The 18,178-nt window shown below is 30.2% G+C and overlaps 1 protein-coding gene across 1 annotated transcript; it reads right to left on the bottom strand.

Annotated features, from left to right (window-relative positions):
• Positions 1–15,087: 15,087 nt before the first annotated feature.
• LOC124828766 (putative mannitol dehydrogenase) lies at positions 15,088–17,478 on the bottom strand. Its single transcript, XM_088094354.1, has 5 exons — positions 17,322–17,478; positions 17,130–17,243; positions 15,987–16,500; positions 15,671–15,821; positions 15,088–15,514 (listed from the first exon to the last, which is right to left on the bottom strand). The coding sequence occupies exons 1-5, from the start codon at positions 17,417–17,419 to the stop codon at positions 15,309–15,311; spliced, it is 1,083 nt and encodes a 360-aa protein (XP_087950480.1). The 5' UTR covers positions 17,420–17,478; the 3' UTR covers positions 15,088–15,308.
• Positions 17,479–18,178: the final 700 nt, after the last annotated feature.

Genomic DNA, 18,178 nt, shown 5'->3' with positions numbered 1-18,178 from the left:
TGTTAATAATTAGAAAATTTATAATTTTTTAGAAAATCTTTAACAAAAAAATCTTCCTTTTTAATTGTTAGACTTGTTTTTTCTTGATTTCTTTTTCTCTCTTTGTTGCAGAATAAGCCTTTATAAATTGGACTAAAGAGGTAAAAGTGGGATGAAAACGACTAATTCAAACTGCACTTATCAAAACGCTGCAATGCTGAAAATGTAATTGGGCTGAAACGTCATTGCTAATTGGGTCGCTACACTATGCTGATTTTAAAAGATGCATTGGACATTGGATGCTGCAAGTGAAACTGGGCCGAAGTGCACTTTGGGCTTTAATGCAACAACGCTGTTTTGAGAAATGGCAACATTTGCAGGGGGTCTTGTGTTAGAATCGCTGCAACGGAATTATTAGCGTGGAACAAACCAAGAGGGGGGTGAATTGGTTATATACTTTTATTGTGCCTTTTATTATTTTTCTCTTAATTTTTCTTACTGGGCGAATGATTAAATATAAATGACAGAGTAAGGGAAAGAGAAAAATTACACAGGTGATTTTATCCTGGTTCAGATCACTAGGATCCTACGTCCAGTCGCTTATCTCAAACAAGATAAACCTTTTTCACTAACACAAAACACTTACAAATATTAGTCACAAAGAAAAACAATTTGTAAGAGTTTAGAAATACCACCTCTCTTGAAACCACAAGAGATGAACTTAGACTTCCTTTGAATCTTCACAAAGGATGATACCACTTCTGTTGAAACCACAAGAGACGAACTTACACTTCCTTTGAATCTTCACAAAGGATGACCACCTCCTTCGAATGCTTCACGAAGGATGATTCTCTTCCACGCACTTCCTCGGACACACCAAGGATGAACAAGCTATTCCTCTGTCACCGCAGTAGCACTTCAGGACTTTGCAGACAAGAGTTTCCTTAGCTTCAACAATCTCACAGAGTTCTCAAAGAGTTCAGAGATCTTTTGCACAAGGGAAGAGTTATTTTTGAGATAAAGAGTGAGCCATTTTATAGACTCAGCCTAATACCCTTCCATTCTTCGAAAACGGGCCATTAACGCATTTAATCGATTAACATAAATATTAATCGATTAATAATGAGTACAACGGCTAGTTTTTCAAATCTGAAACCCCCAACGGCTAGTTTTTCAAATCTGAAACCCCCAACGGCTAGTGTTAATTGATTATTCTCAGGAATAATCGATTAACTAAATAAATCAAATATAAATTACAAGAATCAACCCTAATACATATTTGAGCACTATTACATCAACTTTGATTATTATAAAAGCTTTATAAAATACAGAGATCTTCAATTTGTCTTTATGAATCTTGACTTGTACAAATCTGTTCATCATCAAAACTTTATCTTTGATTTTTGCTAACATTCTCCCCCTTTTTTATGATGATCAAAAATTCTTCTGAGTTTAAAGCTTTTTAATAATAATTTAGATAAAACACAACTTATGGAAGAAAAAGTGCATTAGTGAATAAACACAAATAAGCAAACACAAATAAGCAAATAAGCTTTAAACATTTTCTCCCCCTTTTTGATCATAATTAAAAAGTTGTGTTTGATGTTCTCCCCCTAAGATAATACTTCCCCTTAATAAAAGCATGTATGCATATGAGCTAAAAATATTTCAAATTTAAAGATTCATTCAAACATACACAATAGGATATTTAAAGCAAATAATTTTAGGATAAAGAACTTATAAAACATTGTTTAAACATACATTAAACTATATAAGATAGGAATTTTAAAGCATACAAAAATATGGCTAGTTTTTCAAAATTGTAAAACTGGAACGCATTTAAAAATTCAATCCTAAGATATTTCTAAAGATTCTTAGATCTCTTCTAATGTTTACCCCTTTAGATATGCCTCCAACTTCGTAATGATAATCCTCTAGGTTGTTTCCACATTTTGTTTAGATCTTCATCTTGAGGATTGTCATCATTCTTCGCTTCATTTGTTGTCTTCTACAAATCTTCATCATTGCCTGCATCTAATTCAACTGACTCAAGAGGTTTTGCCTCAAGGTCTACAATTTCATCAAAGACAACATGCACACATTCTTCTATTTCAAATGTTTTCCGATTGAAAACTATATATGCTTTGTATATTAGAAGATATCCAAAAAAAATAGTTTCATCGGCCTTGGAATAAAATTTTCTTAAATTTTGTTTTAAAGAAATTCTAAATATTAAACAATAGGTACCCAACTACTTGTATGGGTCCTTTGGGTTAGATTTAGAAAAAAGAAATCATTTTACAACCCAAACATATCTACCACTTGGAACACCATAATGCTTAATTTTACATTTATTTGAAGTATGACCCTTTTTCATACAATAAAAGCATGATACAAAGTTTGTGTTCCTATAAGTTGTTCCTTTTTCTACCCATGTTCTACGGGTTCTATTATCATGTTTATTTTTAATTTTAGGAACATACTTATTTTTAACAACCTTATTTTCGTTATTTTTACTACATTCTCCTAAGGTTGTGTGTTCTAGTAGTTTCTTAAAATTTTCACAAGAAGCACATTCATCACTACTAGTAAATTTACCCTTTTCAAAAAATAAAACTTTATTTTTCAAATCTTTATTTTCTTCAAAAATATTTTCAAAATTTAATTTTAAATTTTTATTTTCTTCAAGAATATTTTCAAAGTCTGATTTCAAATTTTTATTTTCTTCAGAAATATTTTCAAAATTTAATTTTAAATTTTTGAAATCCTTTTTCAATTTCTTATGAGCTTTATCTAATTTTTCAGATTCTACTATTAAAGCAGCATAAGTTTCATGCAATTCATCTTCACTAATTTGACTATAATTATCAGAATCGCTAGATGTACTTACTTGGCTTCCAGCGTCGTCGTTCACCACTAAACAAATGTTTGCTTCTTCATCAGATTCGCTCAAATCGGAAATTGTTTCGTTGTCATCTTCCCATGCAATGTAGGCCTTCTTTTTCTTGAATAATCTTTTCTCCTTTTTGTCTTCACTCTTCTTTTGATTTGGGCAGTCTGTCTTTAGGTGCCCCCTTTCTCCGCAACCATAACATTTATAGTGTGAGGAAGATCCTTGATTTTCTTTCTTTTCGAATTTTAATCTTCCTTTGTCTTTTGATTTCATGAACCTGTTGAGCCTTTTTATCATGAGTCTCAAATTTTCTTCGTCTGAGTCTTCATCTTCCGATTTACCTTTGCTTCTTTCAACCTCCGACTTTAATGCCAAACTCTTCTTGTGGTTTTTGGCTTTTGCTTCTTCTTCATCAAGTCTTCCAAGATCTAGTTCATGTTCCCTCAACTTTCCAAAGCGTGCCGCCATAGTCATGGTGTTGAGGTTCTGTGACTCCGAGATTGCAGTCACCTTTGGTTGCCACGACCTGTCTAAAGACTTCAAGATTTTAATGTTAAGTTCATCGGTATTAAATGACTTACCCAGTCCAATGAGATGATTGACAATGTTGGTGAAGCGTTTTTGAACGTCTGAAATTGTTTCTCCTTGCTTCATCCGGAACATTTCATACTCTTGAATTAGGGAGTTCTTTCTTGCCCTCTTTACGTCATCCGTTCCTTCATGTGTCACTCTGAGCACGTCCCACATTTCTTGAGCAGTTTTGCAGACAGAAACCCTGTAGAACTCATCAACAGTCAATGCTGATGCAATAATATTCCGAGCTTTTACATCATTCTGAAATCTTTTCTTTTCTTCAATGGTCCATTGACCATGGGGCTTTGGTTCCTGTGTATTGTTAGGAGGAACAGAAGAGCCAGACGCAATAACATCCCAAATTTCACAATCAATAGATTCAATAAATATTTGCATTCTTACCTTCCAGAATGCATAGTTCTCACCTGTGAATAGTGGGGGTCTATTGATTGACGCACCCTCTGCAAAGGTTTGATGTGATCCTGCCATTTGAATGACTATCAAAGCAAGCTCTGATGCCAATTGTTAGAATCGCTGCAACGGAATTATTAGCGTGGAACAAACCAAGAGGGGGGGTGAATTGGTTATATACTTTTATTGTGCCTTTTATTATTTTTCTCTTAATTTTTCTTACTGGGCGAATGATTAAATATAAATGACAGAGTAAGGGAAAGAGAAAAATTACACAGGTGATTTTATCCTGGTTCAGATCACTAGGATCATACGTCCAGTCGCTTATCTCAAACAAGATAAACCTTTTTCACTAACACAAAACACTTACAAATATTAGTCACAAAGAAAAACAATTTGTAAGAGTTTAGAAATACCACCTCTCTTGAAACCACAAGAGATGAACTTAGACTTCCTTTGAATCTTCACAAAGGATGATACCACTTCTGTTGAAACCACAAGAGACGAACTTACACTTCCTTTGAATCTTCACAAAGGATGACCACCTCCTTCGAATGCTTCACGAAGGATGATTCTCTTCCAAGCACTTCCTCGGACACACCAAGGATGAACAAGCTATTCCTCTGTCACCGCAGTAGCACTTCAGGACTTTGCAGACAAGAGTTTCCTTAGCTTCAACAATCTCACAGAGCTCTCAAAGAGTTCAGAGATCTTTTGCACAAGGGAAGAGTTATTTTTGAGATAAAGAGTGAGCCATTTTATAGACTCAGCCTAATACCCTTCCATTCTTCGAAAACGGGCCATTAACGCATTTAATCGATTAACATAAATATTAATCGATTAATAATGAGTACAACAGCTAGTTTTTCAAATCTGAAACCCCCAACGGCTAGTTTTTCAAATCTGAAACCCCCAACGGCTAGTGTTAATTGATTATTCTCAGGAATAATCGATTAACTAAATAAATCAAATATAAATTACAAGAATCAACCCTAATACATATTTGAGCACTATTACATCAACTTTGATTATTATAAAAGCTTTATAAAATATAGAGATCTTCAATTTGTCTTTATGAATCTTGACTTGTGCAAATTTGTTCATCATCAAAACTTTATCTTTGATTTTTGTTAACATCTTGGTTCGCACAGCTAACTTGAGACAAACAATCTGCACGCACATTCATTTTGGAAGAGAGAAAAGGTACCTTGAGCTAGGGCAAAGAGAAAAGTGAAAGAATGAGAGAGGAAAGCACTCAATGCCTCAAAGAAGCTGCCCGAAGAAGATGACCTGCACGAAAAGGGAGCTTACCAGAGCTGACTGGCACGTGACAGAAGCAAACGAGAGATGTCCGATTGGGAAGCACAAAGTGCCGCAAGCAAGTTTCTTTTCCCCCCTTTTATTTTCTCTTTACTTTTCTTCTCCGGCTTTATAAAAGGGCATGTACATAGATACTTTGATTAAACACTTCTACACAGACACTTTACACACTTTCAGTTTATAGTTTTACATTCTGTAGATTAGGGTTTTTTTTCGCTTTCGTAGAAGTAGAGTTCTTGGCTGCTGGATTTCGTCGATAGGCTTGCGAGAGTGACAATCGCGAGTGGTTTGGTGAGTCCGGTAGTGTGTAACTTTTCTTTTCATGTTAATAAAGTTTAGTTCTGTATTGTTGTTCTATTCTTGTTTGCGTTTCGATTTTGTTCTTTGTTTTTTTATTTCTGCCATTGTTATGTTTTGAGAAAACGAATTGGACTCTGAATCTCTGCATCTTTGCAATTCCCTTGCTAATTAAATGACTCCACAATGAGAAATCATTTTCGAGATGTCTTCTCGAGTCAGAGATGACTCCAATGCATAAAGACTCATTCAGATTTGTGTTTCTATTCCTTTCTTTCTATTATTTCTAGTGTGTGTGATTTTAATGTTGTAATTGGACTGTGTTTGAGAATTTTGAAGGAAAACATCCACATTTCTACATCTGTTTTGGATCTAATAGGACCTTGAGGTTGGCTTAAATTTTCAAGAGGTCTTCTTGAGAGATGTTAAGCTTCATAATTGCCAGACTAAGTTCAATTTCAGTTTTGTATTTTGGTTTCTTGTGAAAGTGTGCATTGGTTTGAAAATTGAGTGAGAATTGCTAATTCAAGTTCTGAAATATGAACTATAAGACCCTGTGATGGGCTTACTTTAGTCAGAATGCCTTTCTGAAGAGGAATTTAGACTCTTTCATTCAATCTATTGCACATTTGCCTTTGTTCTATGGTTATCTTTGATGTTTAGTTGAATCTAGTGTTAACTTCTGTTGATGTTTCATTTTATTGCATTTGATAGCTGAGTATAGGTTTCAATTTTAGATTCTAAACTTTGATTTCAAGATTTGATTTGAGTTTTGGTTGAAATTTTGTTATTATCATTCTGGAATTTAGTTTTTTTTATGTCTGTTTTAAATTCTATGGTTTACTTTTGATATTTTCTTGATGATTATGTTTTTGAATTGTAATTAGCTTAAGAAGATGTATGTTTCTTTTTCTTCTTTCGTAATGAAAAAGGTTTTAAAATTGAGTAATGATTTCTACTTTTCTGTTTTGATATTTTCAGTTGTAATTGATCATAGTAGTGCTTGTAAATGAGGTCCTATTTCTATCATAGGTAGTTTAAATTTCTATTTTCTTTTATTTTATTTTCCCTACATTTTATTTTCTTCCTTTCTTTTTAAACAGATTTCTTTTCTTATTTCTTTTCTATTAAAATTTCTTTTGCAATCAATTTCTTTCCCCACCTTGTATTTTAGTTAGTAGTTAATAATAGTAACAAGAATTAATTCTACACTTTAAGCTTAATTCTAGTCGAGTCCGAGGATTGGTACCTAGATTGTCCCTATACTTCATTAGTAGGGAAACTTAGTTTGTTCTGATTTTAGGCAACAAAAACTAGTTTAACTGTGTTAATTGGGTTTTTATTTGTAGGTTGTCAGTCATTGATTAATTGTATATGTACAATATTGTAGGAAAGTATCATCTTAGGGATGTTGGATTTATGCTGAAAAGAATAGTAATGACTTCATATAGAGGTGTAAGATATCACATTAAAGAGTTCACACGAATAAGGCCACAAAATCCACACAAACTATTTAATCATTGTCATTCATCCTTGAGAAATGTCATTGAAAGGACATTCGGTGTTTCGAAAAAATATTCCCTATTATCTCTAGTTGAAGTGAACCTCATTATGCTTTGGATACAATCACAGACATTGTGTTACCTTTTGCATCATTCACAACTTCTTACGTAGCGTGGATAATGATGAGTCATTAATTGATGAGGTTGACCATGAATTGATGGAACACAAGGATGAAATGATGATTACTTAAGTTCGTGAAAATGACTATAGGGTTGGTTGTAATATTATAGATGATTACGAATGTGGTGAGATTATGAAAACTTGTAGGTATTTTACTTAATTGTATTCTTTGACTATGTTATGTGTAATGATAAAGTATGGTTTCTATGAAATGCTTTAATGTAATATCATCAGTTTTATTTTAATTAGGTTTGACATGAACAGGGGAAAGAATGTTACGACAGAGTCATCAGTCGAGACTAGAGAGTTTACGAAATGGATTGAGGAAATGGACAAATGACTTTTGAATGCAATGATAAAAGAAGCTTGAATGGGAAACATGATTGACAATAGTTGGACCACCCAAGCGTATAATAATATTATAAATAATATTCATCAATTAGAGTATGTGGGGTAACAAAAAATAACATAAAGAATAGACAAAAAGTTTTGAATGAGAAATGATGTGAGGTTCATGATTTGTTTGCTCACTTATGGGTTTGCATGGAGTGCAATTTCCAAATGATTTAAAGCAGAGGATGAAGTTTGGGCTGACCTGATCAAGGTAAATAAGACATTTCTTAATCTTCTGTTTAATTTGTATACTTAACAAATTGACTTTTTATAATGTAGGTGTGGCTTGTATTTCAGGCTAAGCCTATTGCAGCTAAATGGAGGGTTACTAACCTTAGACACTATGATATATTGGACGACCTTTGGGCATCTGATCGAGCTACAGGTAGTGGAGTACGAATAGCTCGTCAAGCATGCCATCAACACCAAAAAGCACATTTAGATGTTGATGTTAACGATCAAATGCAGTAAATACTTGAACAACCTATGTTTCAAGGGTATAATGACCTGACTCCACCTTCACTACCACATATAGATGAGTATAGTCTAGGGCCAACTCAATATGTGCCATCCGTCCCATCCGGAGGAACATCAACATCATGTGGTTTAAAATACGAAGCCTTTGTGGTAGATGTCATGGACTCATAGTTTGAAAAGTTGATTGCAAAGCTAGACGACTTCATGGATGTTATGATATCCAGTAACTCTCACTTCGAGAAAATATCATCCATAGCAGAGTGCCAAGAGGTTGCCATTGAGAAGCGTAATGATATTCTTAGTGAGTAAGTAGGGATGATGCGTCTCAATGCAACATTACAATACATCGAAGTGACATATGGGAAATGTTAGCTGACATAAATATATAGGAGGATACTCTTATGAAGCAATTTTATGATTTCTTGTGCACAAACCCCGTTTACACCGAAAGGTTAATAGGCATGCTAAGCCATTGTCAATGGAATAAGTTACTTAACATGTTGATTGGTAGTAGTTGAGCCCATGGATGCAACAAATAGTTATGTTTTCTTTATTCTACCATGAAACATTGTTATGATGTACTGTTATTTTAGACTATGTTATTTATGTTTGCATTTTAAATATGGCAAGTTCATGTTTTCTTATTATTTTTTCTCTTCTTATATCATTGTTGTTCTTCTTTCATTGATTTTTAAGTCAATCTTCAATTGTATCATCATCATCATAAAGAAGTCGAAGTCAAAAGGAGAAAATATTCGATCACTGAAAAAGACACTTCTACACCCAAGAAGTCATACGTCGAAGATGTTTTAGAGCAACAACATTTCTTTAGCGATTATCATTAGATGGAACATTATGCAAATATATTTTATATACGAAGAATTGTGGAACAAAAAATTATGAATTTCGATTCCTTCGCCACATCCGATCTTTATTTTAATCATCATCTACTATTTCAAGGGATGACTGGCTTTTTTTAATTGGACTGTCCATTCTATGCAAATATAATAAAAGTGTTTTATTCAAATATAATAATTTCTACCAATAAATACCTACCAAGTGTAGTGAACATGAAAAAAATTAAACTAAGACCAAATTATTGGTTCAATATTGCTCATGTCAAGTACCAAGGTCCAAAATTGTCTTTTGCATATTTACCAGAAGACCTCCCCTATATGACATTGGCTTCTATGGTGAGACCGAACATGCAAGGTCAACGTGTCAAAATTGTTGGTTGTCTTAACATAAATGGCAAACTTCTTTATTATTTGGTAGTGCATATATTGACTCCACGCAGTGGTAATTTTTCAAAATTGTTGCAAGAAGATACTTTTATGATATGGGTGTTGAACAATAACATATCCATTAATTGGCCTCATCATACCATGCAACATATGGTTAAATGCAAGGCCAATGACATGTCTCTCCTATATGGTATATTGATCACCCAAATTATACAATACAGTGGAGTAGATCTTTTTGTCGACGCATGCACAAGTATTGGATTGAGACAATATTTTTCCACAAATTCTTTGAAGAACAACCAAAAGAACAAAGTCCAAGACATAACGAGCCTATTGTAGAAACGTAATAGTCTAGTGGTCATTTTCAACATCCCCCTCTACTTAAATTCTGAAAGGCTAAGTCAAATGTGGGAGGGGGTGCATGACTTGCAAAATAAAATGCAAGGGATGCAAGATATGTAAGGACATGTTCAGCAAATTGAAGATAATTTATCCAACTTAACTTTAGATATAAATTGATACATAGAAGAAGTGAATTTCAATGTGAACTTAATTCTCCACAATTTAAAGGATTAACATGTTTATACTCGCATAATTGTATCATCATCCTCTTTGCTTCATTATATTTCATCATCTTTAATTATATTTTATCATATATTACTTCTTAAGGATTTTTATTGTTATTTTAACTTATTGAACTTCAAATCAAATGGATTTTAGAATAATTGACAAATTGGAGGAAACAAATGTTCAAAGAAGAAGAATGTCTGTCATTGTTGACCGACAACTTAGAACTATTGAATATTGAGATTTCATCCTTACTAACAAAAACAACCTATTTGTTGGAGCTCATTCATCTCAACATACGGGACAACCAATTTTTGACTTATTAACTACAATGAACATTGAAAATTATAACTTACTTAAACAATGCTTCGATTTTCTCTCTTCATAGTCATCCCAAACACGACGTATAATGGGGATGCTAACTTAATATTGTTTGAATAGGTTGCTTACTACATGAATGAAAGATGTTCATTATGAATTATCATAAATCATATTATATCTTATGAAGTGGGTACCTTTAATATCATATGTCATATTTTAAGTTGACTTTGTTAATTGTTTAATCATAGATATTTAATATAAATGAAGAATCCCTAATAATTGAGTGTCTTCCATAACTACAATAATAGTAATAAAAAAAGACATCCAAATTTAGTATAAAAACATTAAATAATACCACATGTGACTAAATTATATACTAAAAAGAATATCTAAACAAAAAATTTCAATGTCATTCCAAAATATATTGTATTATTTATTAATTTATTTTTAATTGTTGTATTTCAAATAATTTTTACAAAACATATGTTACTCATAAATATAATTTTATATTACTGTTACCATTGTCATTAAGAGAAATTTGGTAATCTTTATTTTTTATTTATTTTTCTAATCTATCACATCAGTGAAATTTTTCACAAATTTTATTTTCATATTCATCTTATCTCACAAACTTTACTTCAAATTCATCATCTATCACTTTCAAATCTGTTAAAATAACCAAATACTTTACTCTTAAATTCATCAATTCACTATCTATTAAATCCATCTTTACATGTGAACATCACCTCAATGACAAAATAAATGAAATTTTTTTAATGTACTCATTGAAAATTCAGTACTTGATAAAATTTGTACCTATAATTTGCAGTGTTGACTAGAAAAGACTCATCTGATTTCAATTTTTTTAGTGCATGAAATGAAGAAAAAAATGTTTTAGAAAAGACATAAGTTAAAATAATTAATTGAAATTACGGGGGATAAATTTTAATTAATTTAATAAAAAAATACGAAATTTTTAAAAATTAATTAGTCATGTAATATCCTATTCTTAGAGTTACATTTTTACTAATAAGTTCACTGTAGACAAAATTCTATAAGTTAAATATGTTTAGATTATTTTGGATGAAGTTTTTCAAAATAAATGTATAACCATTCGTATTGTTTAGAGAGCATATATATATATATTGTTAGTTTAATCTATAAATTTATTGCTAGTTTAATTTTTATTTTACGTGGGATTTCATTCAAGTATACTATAAGTAGATAAAAATATATATTTCACTAGAATTTAGATAAAAGAAGTAAAAGGACATTTAAAATATTTTTTAGAATTGAATATATATTTTTTTAATTTAAAAAATAATAATTTTATCAACTTTGTTTTATCAGTGTTTGTAAATTTAATGCATGTTTTGGTTGTGGTGAAATTTTATTTCGTATTTTAATTTAAAATATGCACAATTATAATTTCTTTCTAAATATTTGATATTGAAGAAACTAAAATAAGTTTTTTTATATTGAATATTTGATCATATTATATTTTTTTTGTCATGATTTTTATTTATTTATTTTATAAAAAATAATTAATTGGTATTGAAAAACTAAGAAGGTGGGTATGGACACGAGTACGAGTATACCTAGTACTTGGTAGGGATGATAATTTGACAAAATTTTTATTAATGTTGGCTATAAGTATAGAGATGAAGATGAAATTTTTCTTTGGAGATGAGTATGAGAAAATGAAACTAATTCCCACTTTGTTTTCATTCATATTCTCACCTATATTATCTTTTACTCTATTGTAACACACAATCATAATAGATGAAAATCATAATCATATAATGGTAAGCTAACACCTCTAAAAGAAATAAAAACTGACACACTTAAATTCTTAAAGCAATTTACATCTACACATAACATTCAATAATACTCAACATCATCAACGATTTATAATTACTAAGGATTATAGATCTTAATTTGTTTAGGAAATTGATTGGGTATGATTGTACATCATCCCATGATTTTTTGTCTTGATGTCTAGAAAGAGACATGCATGATTGATTAATAATCTTATGAACCCAAATAAAAAAATTAGTGATAAAGGTACATTTATCTCTTTTCGAGAAAAATATAAACTTGATTTATTTTTTGTAATTAGTATTATTAAATTTACACATGCTCTTAGATCAGTTTGAATTATGGATGACAAAAATATTCATACATATGAGTATCTGAGGATAAATTTTGCATCGGATAATTAATATCCATGAATATTTATTAACTGTGGATACCGCATATTTATTATTACGCATGGGTAGCGGGTGTTTTAATATCCATTTATAAACAGGTGTGCGAATATCATACAATCTATACCTACATATATCTATTACCTACAAAAAATTAAAATAAAATTTAATTTATATTTTTATTAAGTTAAATTCAACTAAAATTAAAACTAATTTATATTTTATTAGGCTAAATGTAAATAAAAAAAATTAAATTTTAATTTTAATTTAATTTAATTTATATTATACATTATATTTTGTTTTACAATTTTATTTAGATTTTATTTTAAAATTTAATAAAATATATTTTTTTAAATATTCACGAATATTTATAAATACCTGTGAAATTTAAAATGTCCACAAATATTTTTAAACGAGTATCAATTAATAGAATAGCATATGAATTTAGTTTGCTACATATTAAATTGTAGATACTATCTGTAACCAACTTGACTTATTGTTATCCTTAATTTATTACCCATGTCTTATGATACCTATAAAATATTTTAAGACAAAGTAAATTCTATTCCAAAGACAAACACGTGAATTTCTTAATAATACGATGTTGACAGAACAAAATCTGTTATTAAGAGACACTATGTAATTAGGTGTGGACAAATGAAATTAAACTGCACTACTAAAAATTGTACTAAACTAAAAACTAATTTGTCTAAACTGAGTTCAGACAAACTTAACTATTTTTTGTTTTATTAAACTGAACTGAACTATACTAAATTATACTAAACTACAATATAAACTGAACTGGATTAATAACTATACTAATTTTAAACTGAATTGTACTAATTTTAATATTGCACTAGTTTTAAACCAAATTTTTAAGTTTAAATTAATTTCATAATATAATTTGAAATAAAATTTATTTTTATTATAGTGGTTTAAAATATGAATAAAAAATAAAATATAAGTTTAAAATTTCACAATATTATTATTATTTTATTTGTTTATATTTTTTATTTGATTATTTATTATTTTACTTTTCTTATAACTAGTATTAAAAATGATAAAATAATCTAAAATATTCTTAAAATATAATAAGATTTATAATAAGTAAATATTTGATAATATTATAATAGGAGGTATGATCTTAAAGATTTAAATAAGTAAATATTTATATATTATTTCTTAACAACATACATAAAGTTTCTAAAAAAATAAATTGTAATTTTATTATCACTCAAATTTAAGTGATAGTTTTAGCATAATGATTTGATTTTGACAAAGACCATAATTGGAGTGACAAACTTAAAATAAAAACAAAAACCTAGAAAAACAAAATCAAGTTAATTAAAACAAACCACAAAAAAATTATAAAAAAAAGGAAGGACCAATAAGTTTCACCAATAATCTTACATTAATTATGAAAATAAATATTTTAATTCCTGTCTTTCAATGAATAGGTTGAATGTTCTGATGCCATTTTTTTACACAGAAATAGAGAAAATATTTTTTAAAACTATGCGTAGATTTAATCTTTATTTTATAAGTCTTTTAATATAATATATATTAATAAATTAGAGATTAAATGTCAATATTTAAAAAAAAAACTAAAGATAAGTTTATTGATATAAAAAAATAGACTTTATCTACATTAAATAAAAAAATTAAAATTTTTTTTAATTATTATATCGTTGCATTAAATGAAATCCAGACATAAATATTTTAACTGGTAATAGATAAGTTTAAAGGTGTGAGAGCCGAGATAGCATACATACAACATTAAGATTTGAGAATACAACATATTGTTAACTATATAAATCAGTTATTTTTCTCAAGCCTATCTGTAACAATATAATATATATTTCTTAAAATCTGTAACAATATAATATATATTTCTTAAAATATATTATTTTTCTAAAAAGTGTAAAATAAAATAATAATTAAAAATATATATAAGATTATAACATTTATTATGAGTAAATTTCTATGGATAAAATAATCTCTTCAAAATATATTATAATAACCAAGTTTTTCGTTACTTTCAAATGAATGTTTCACAAGAGAAATAAAATTGGTAATTTTCATTTGAAAAAAGTTGTCTAAGAATATCTACACTGAATTTGTAAGATCCAATAGGCAACTTGAATTTGTATTAACAAAATCTTTAATTGAATCTCAAATCAAATTTAATTCTTTCATTACAAAGTCCCGGCCCAAGAATAAGTGCTAGAAATATTAAATATAGACATCAAGTAGTCTTACTAGAAAACTGCTCATTGTCGTATACCTAAAACTCTAATGATGTCTTATGATATCTGAGCTTTCAATTTATTGTATCAAAGCTTTTTATTAGTTCGAACATCATCAAATCAATAAAATAAATTTGAGCACCCGAGGTAGAAAGTAGCTATGCAACCAAGTTAAAATCATAAAAGTAATATAATGAGAATACTCTAATGTTAATCACTTAAATGAAGTACTCAATTAGTTACAGAGAAGAAAACTAAAATAATATAATAGGTTCATTGATATAACAACGAGGCGAAGCTCGTAATAAACAGACACTAGATATTACAATAAAAGTAAATACTAATAATTATCATATTGCAAGCATATATCGCTCTTGTATAATTTTTAATGCACGCTTATGATAGTTTTATTGTCGATTTATACAAATTTTAGTAAAACAAAAATTCTCCTAATTTCTTCCCATAGAAGTATAAAATAATAAAATAAAAGGTAATTATTAATCCCATAATACTAGTAAAGAGATGCTTATTAATCACATAATATTAAAGATAGCAACTACATCAATCCATCGACCGCCTAAATCCAAAAGCACACAGTAAAACATCCAATCAAACTGACAACATAGACATATTCCTTATTTAAAGCAAGAACCATATCCTCTTACATAATTCTCCTCTGCAACATGGATTATGAAATTTAAGAGCTGGGCTTCAGTGTCTTCCCAATGTCAATAACAAATCGATATTTGACATCTGCTTTGAGGAGACGCTCCATTGCCGTGTTTACATAATCTACAGGAATGATCTCGATGTCAGGCTGTATATCGTATTTGGCAGCATAATTAATCATCTCTTGAGTCTCCTTTATTCCTCCAATGCAACTGCCAGCTACACTCTTTCTTGCTGCAAACCAAACACAATATTTATCATAAACGTTATGAAACAAATTGTACGTCTTTAAGAAAAATAAAATATACTTTTTCATGAACTTATATACAAGTTAATTTTCCGTCTAATTTCTATTATATAAGTGTAATAATTTTTCATGTACATGCATACCTAGTATAGGAAAGATTGGAAGCTCCAAAGGATGATCGGGCAGACCAACAATGACAAGTTTCCCACCAGTCTTCAACAAATCAATCAGAGGGACCAGAGAGTGAACTGCAGACACTGTGTCTATTATACCATCCAGGGTGCCCTTTGCAGCCTGAACAGAAAAAATGGCCATTAGAAGTTAAACAATAACTTTTGCTTTTCCTCACAGGCACACAAAGTAATCCATATTAAAAAACTAGAAATAATACAAAGCAGATTTTACAGCATATATCGTAAAATAATTGTAGAAAGGTTCGGAAAGGGAAAATTTAAGTACCTCCAACTCCTCTTGATTACGACTGACCAAAAATGTGTCAGCTCCAAGATGCTCAATAGCTTCCTTCTTTTTGTTTGGAGATGTGCTGATTACAGTGACCTTAGCCCCAAAAGCTTTGGCAAACTTAACCGCCATGTGGCCAACGCCACCAAGACCAACCACACCCACATGTAGGCCTGGTTTGCCAATTCCAAAATATCGGAGAGGGCTATACACTGTGATCCCAGCACATAAGAGAGGTGCAGCAGCCTCAAGGGGTAGACCGTCAGGAATGCTGATCACAAAGTGTTCGTCTACAACCACCAGATCAGAGTAGCCTCCTTGTGTGATGCTCCCATCAATATCCTTCCCTCCATACGTCAGAACCATTTTTGAACAGTAATTCTCAAGATTTTCATCGCAGCTCTTGCACGACCTGCAGGAATTAACCATGCACCCCACACCCACCCTATCTCCCACTTTGTACTTCTCTACCTTGCTTCCAACCTCTACCACTTCACCTGCAATCTCGTGCCTACATTTTGGTGCTTAAATTAGAATATACTATTCTATCATTAATTAACACTAATAACTTCTCGTTCATAAACAATATCATATTTTATTGGAAAGGTAGCTAATAATTTATTAAACAAATTGTCTACATCACATTAAAGTGTTTTTCTAAAGTAAATTTGTTCCATCATATGGTTACCTCACCCAGTAAAACATATCCAGTAAGTAAACCGGTCTAAACTTTTGCTCTCTTTATTTTCCAACTTACTGTTTAGCAGATCTACAACTTCATCTATACGGCAGATCTTATTGCTTGCATATTTTGCAATATATATATATATATATATATATATATATATATATATATATATATATATATATATATATATGTTTAGTTTATTTCAAATGTTTATCATGCAGGGACAACAAAAATTCTTGCTTCTTCTGGGGGGACCATCCAATGACAGTCATATTTTGTGTGTGCACACTCCAAATTTGAGTTGAAGCTTAGCCATTTTCTCTCATATTTTGAAAATCATACTACAAATTAAGTATATGAATAAATTTTCAGAATGTTTCAGAAACCAAACGTAGAAGTTAAGAAAATATCTTGTGTTTGAAAGATAGGATGAAAGAGAGTAGGAAGCTTACCCGGGTACCAGTGGATAAAAGGACTGACCCCATTCACTCTTAATATTGTGGAGGTCAGTGTGGCATATACCACAGAATAACACTTTGATTGCCACATCTTTCTCTCCTGTTTCCCTGCACCATTAATAAACAGAACATCACTAGCATGAACTACTTGTTAAGTTGAGGAATTGAAGAGCTTGAAATGTATACCTTCTGGTGAAGTCGAAGGGGGAGAGAAACCCAGATTTGTCTCTAGCAGCCCATCCAAAAGCCTTCCTAGAATGCTCCAGTCCTGGTGTTGCAGCCATCTGAATGTGTATGTGTTGGACTCAAGAATTGTGAAGAATGTGAAGCAGCATGGGTGTAATTAAAGGCACCAACACCCACAGATATGTGGTTCATAGTGCTTCACGTAGGCAATTATGTAATTATGAGGCCCACGTGGGTGGGGACAGTACTGCTTTCTTTTCTTTTCACGCTTTTTCTTTTCTGCTTTTACTGTATTTACACACGTAGCAATGTATAAAAAAAAAGCACAAATAATCAAATTCATTATGAAATATGTGTACGGTTGAGATTGTGAAGATTATACACGTTCGTATTAATCCACCGTAGGAACAACAGAACAAATATGATTAATTTTAAAGTAAATGTCTCTAATGGATCATTGATAAAATATTTTAGTAGAAGCGAGATTGTTCTAAGGTGTCTTAGGAGAAACAACCTTCTTTAGTGGAAGCGAGATTGTTCTATTAAATTATTCTCCAATAAATATATTAAAGAATTGATTTTTGGTTCGAGAAGGTTTAATCAATAATATTATAAAGTATTTAAATAATGTTCACAAATATATTTATATTTGTTAGAACAATTATTACATTTTTATATAATATATTGTTATGTTTGATTATATTTTATAAATTTCTCAATATCATATATCAACCAACAATATTTAATTGATTTATATTATCTTTATTATATTAATTATGATATAATGATAAATTTCTATTATTATTGATATTTTAAATTTTATAATTAATTTGTTGAGTCTAAAAGTTTTATAAATT

The sequence above is a fragment of the Vigna umbellata genome, chromosome 7 (genome assembly GCF_029865625.1).
Source record: "Vigna umbellata cultivar VRB3 chromosome 7, Vumbellata_1.0, whole genome shotgun sequence".
NCBI classification, from domain to species: Eukaryota; Viridiplantae; Streptophyta; class Magnoliopsida; order Fabales; family Fabaceae; genus Vigna; species Vigna umbellata.
This window is presented reverse-complemented; position numbering and strand designations above follow the sequence as displayed.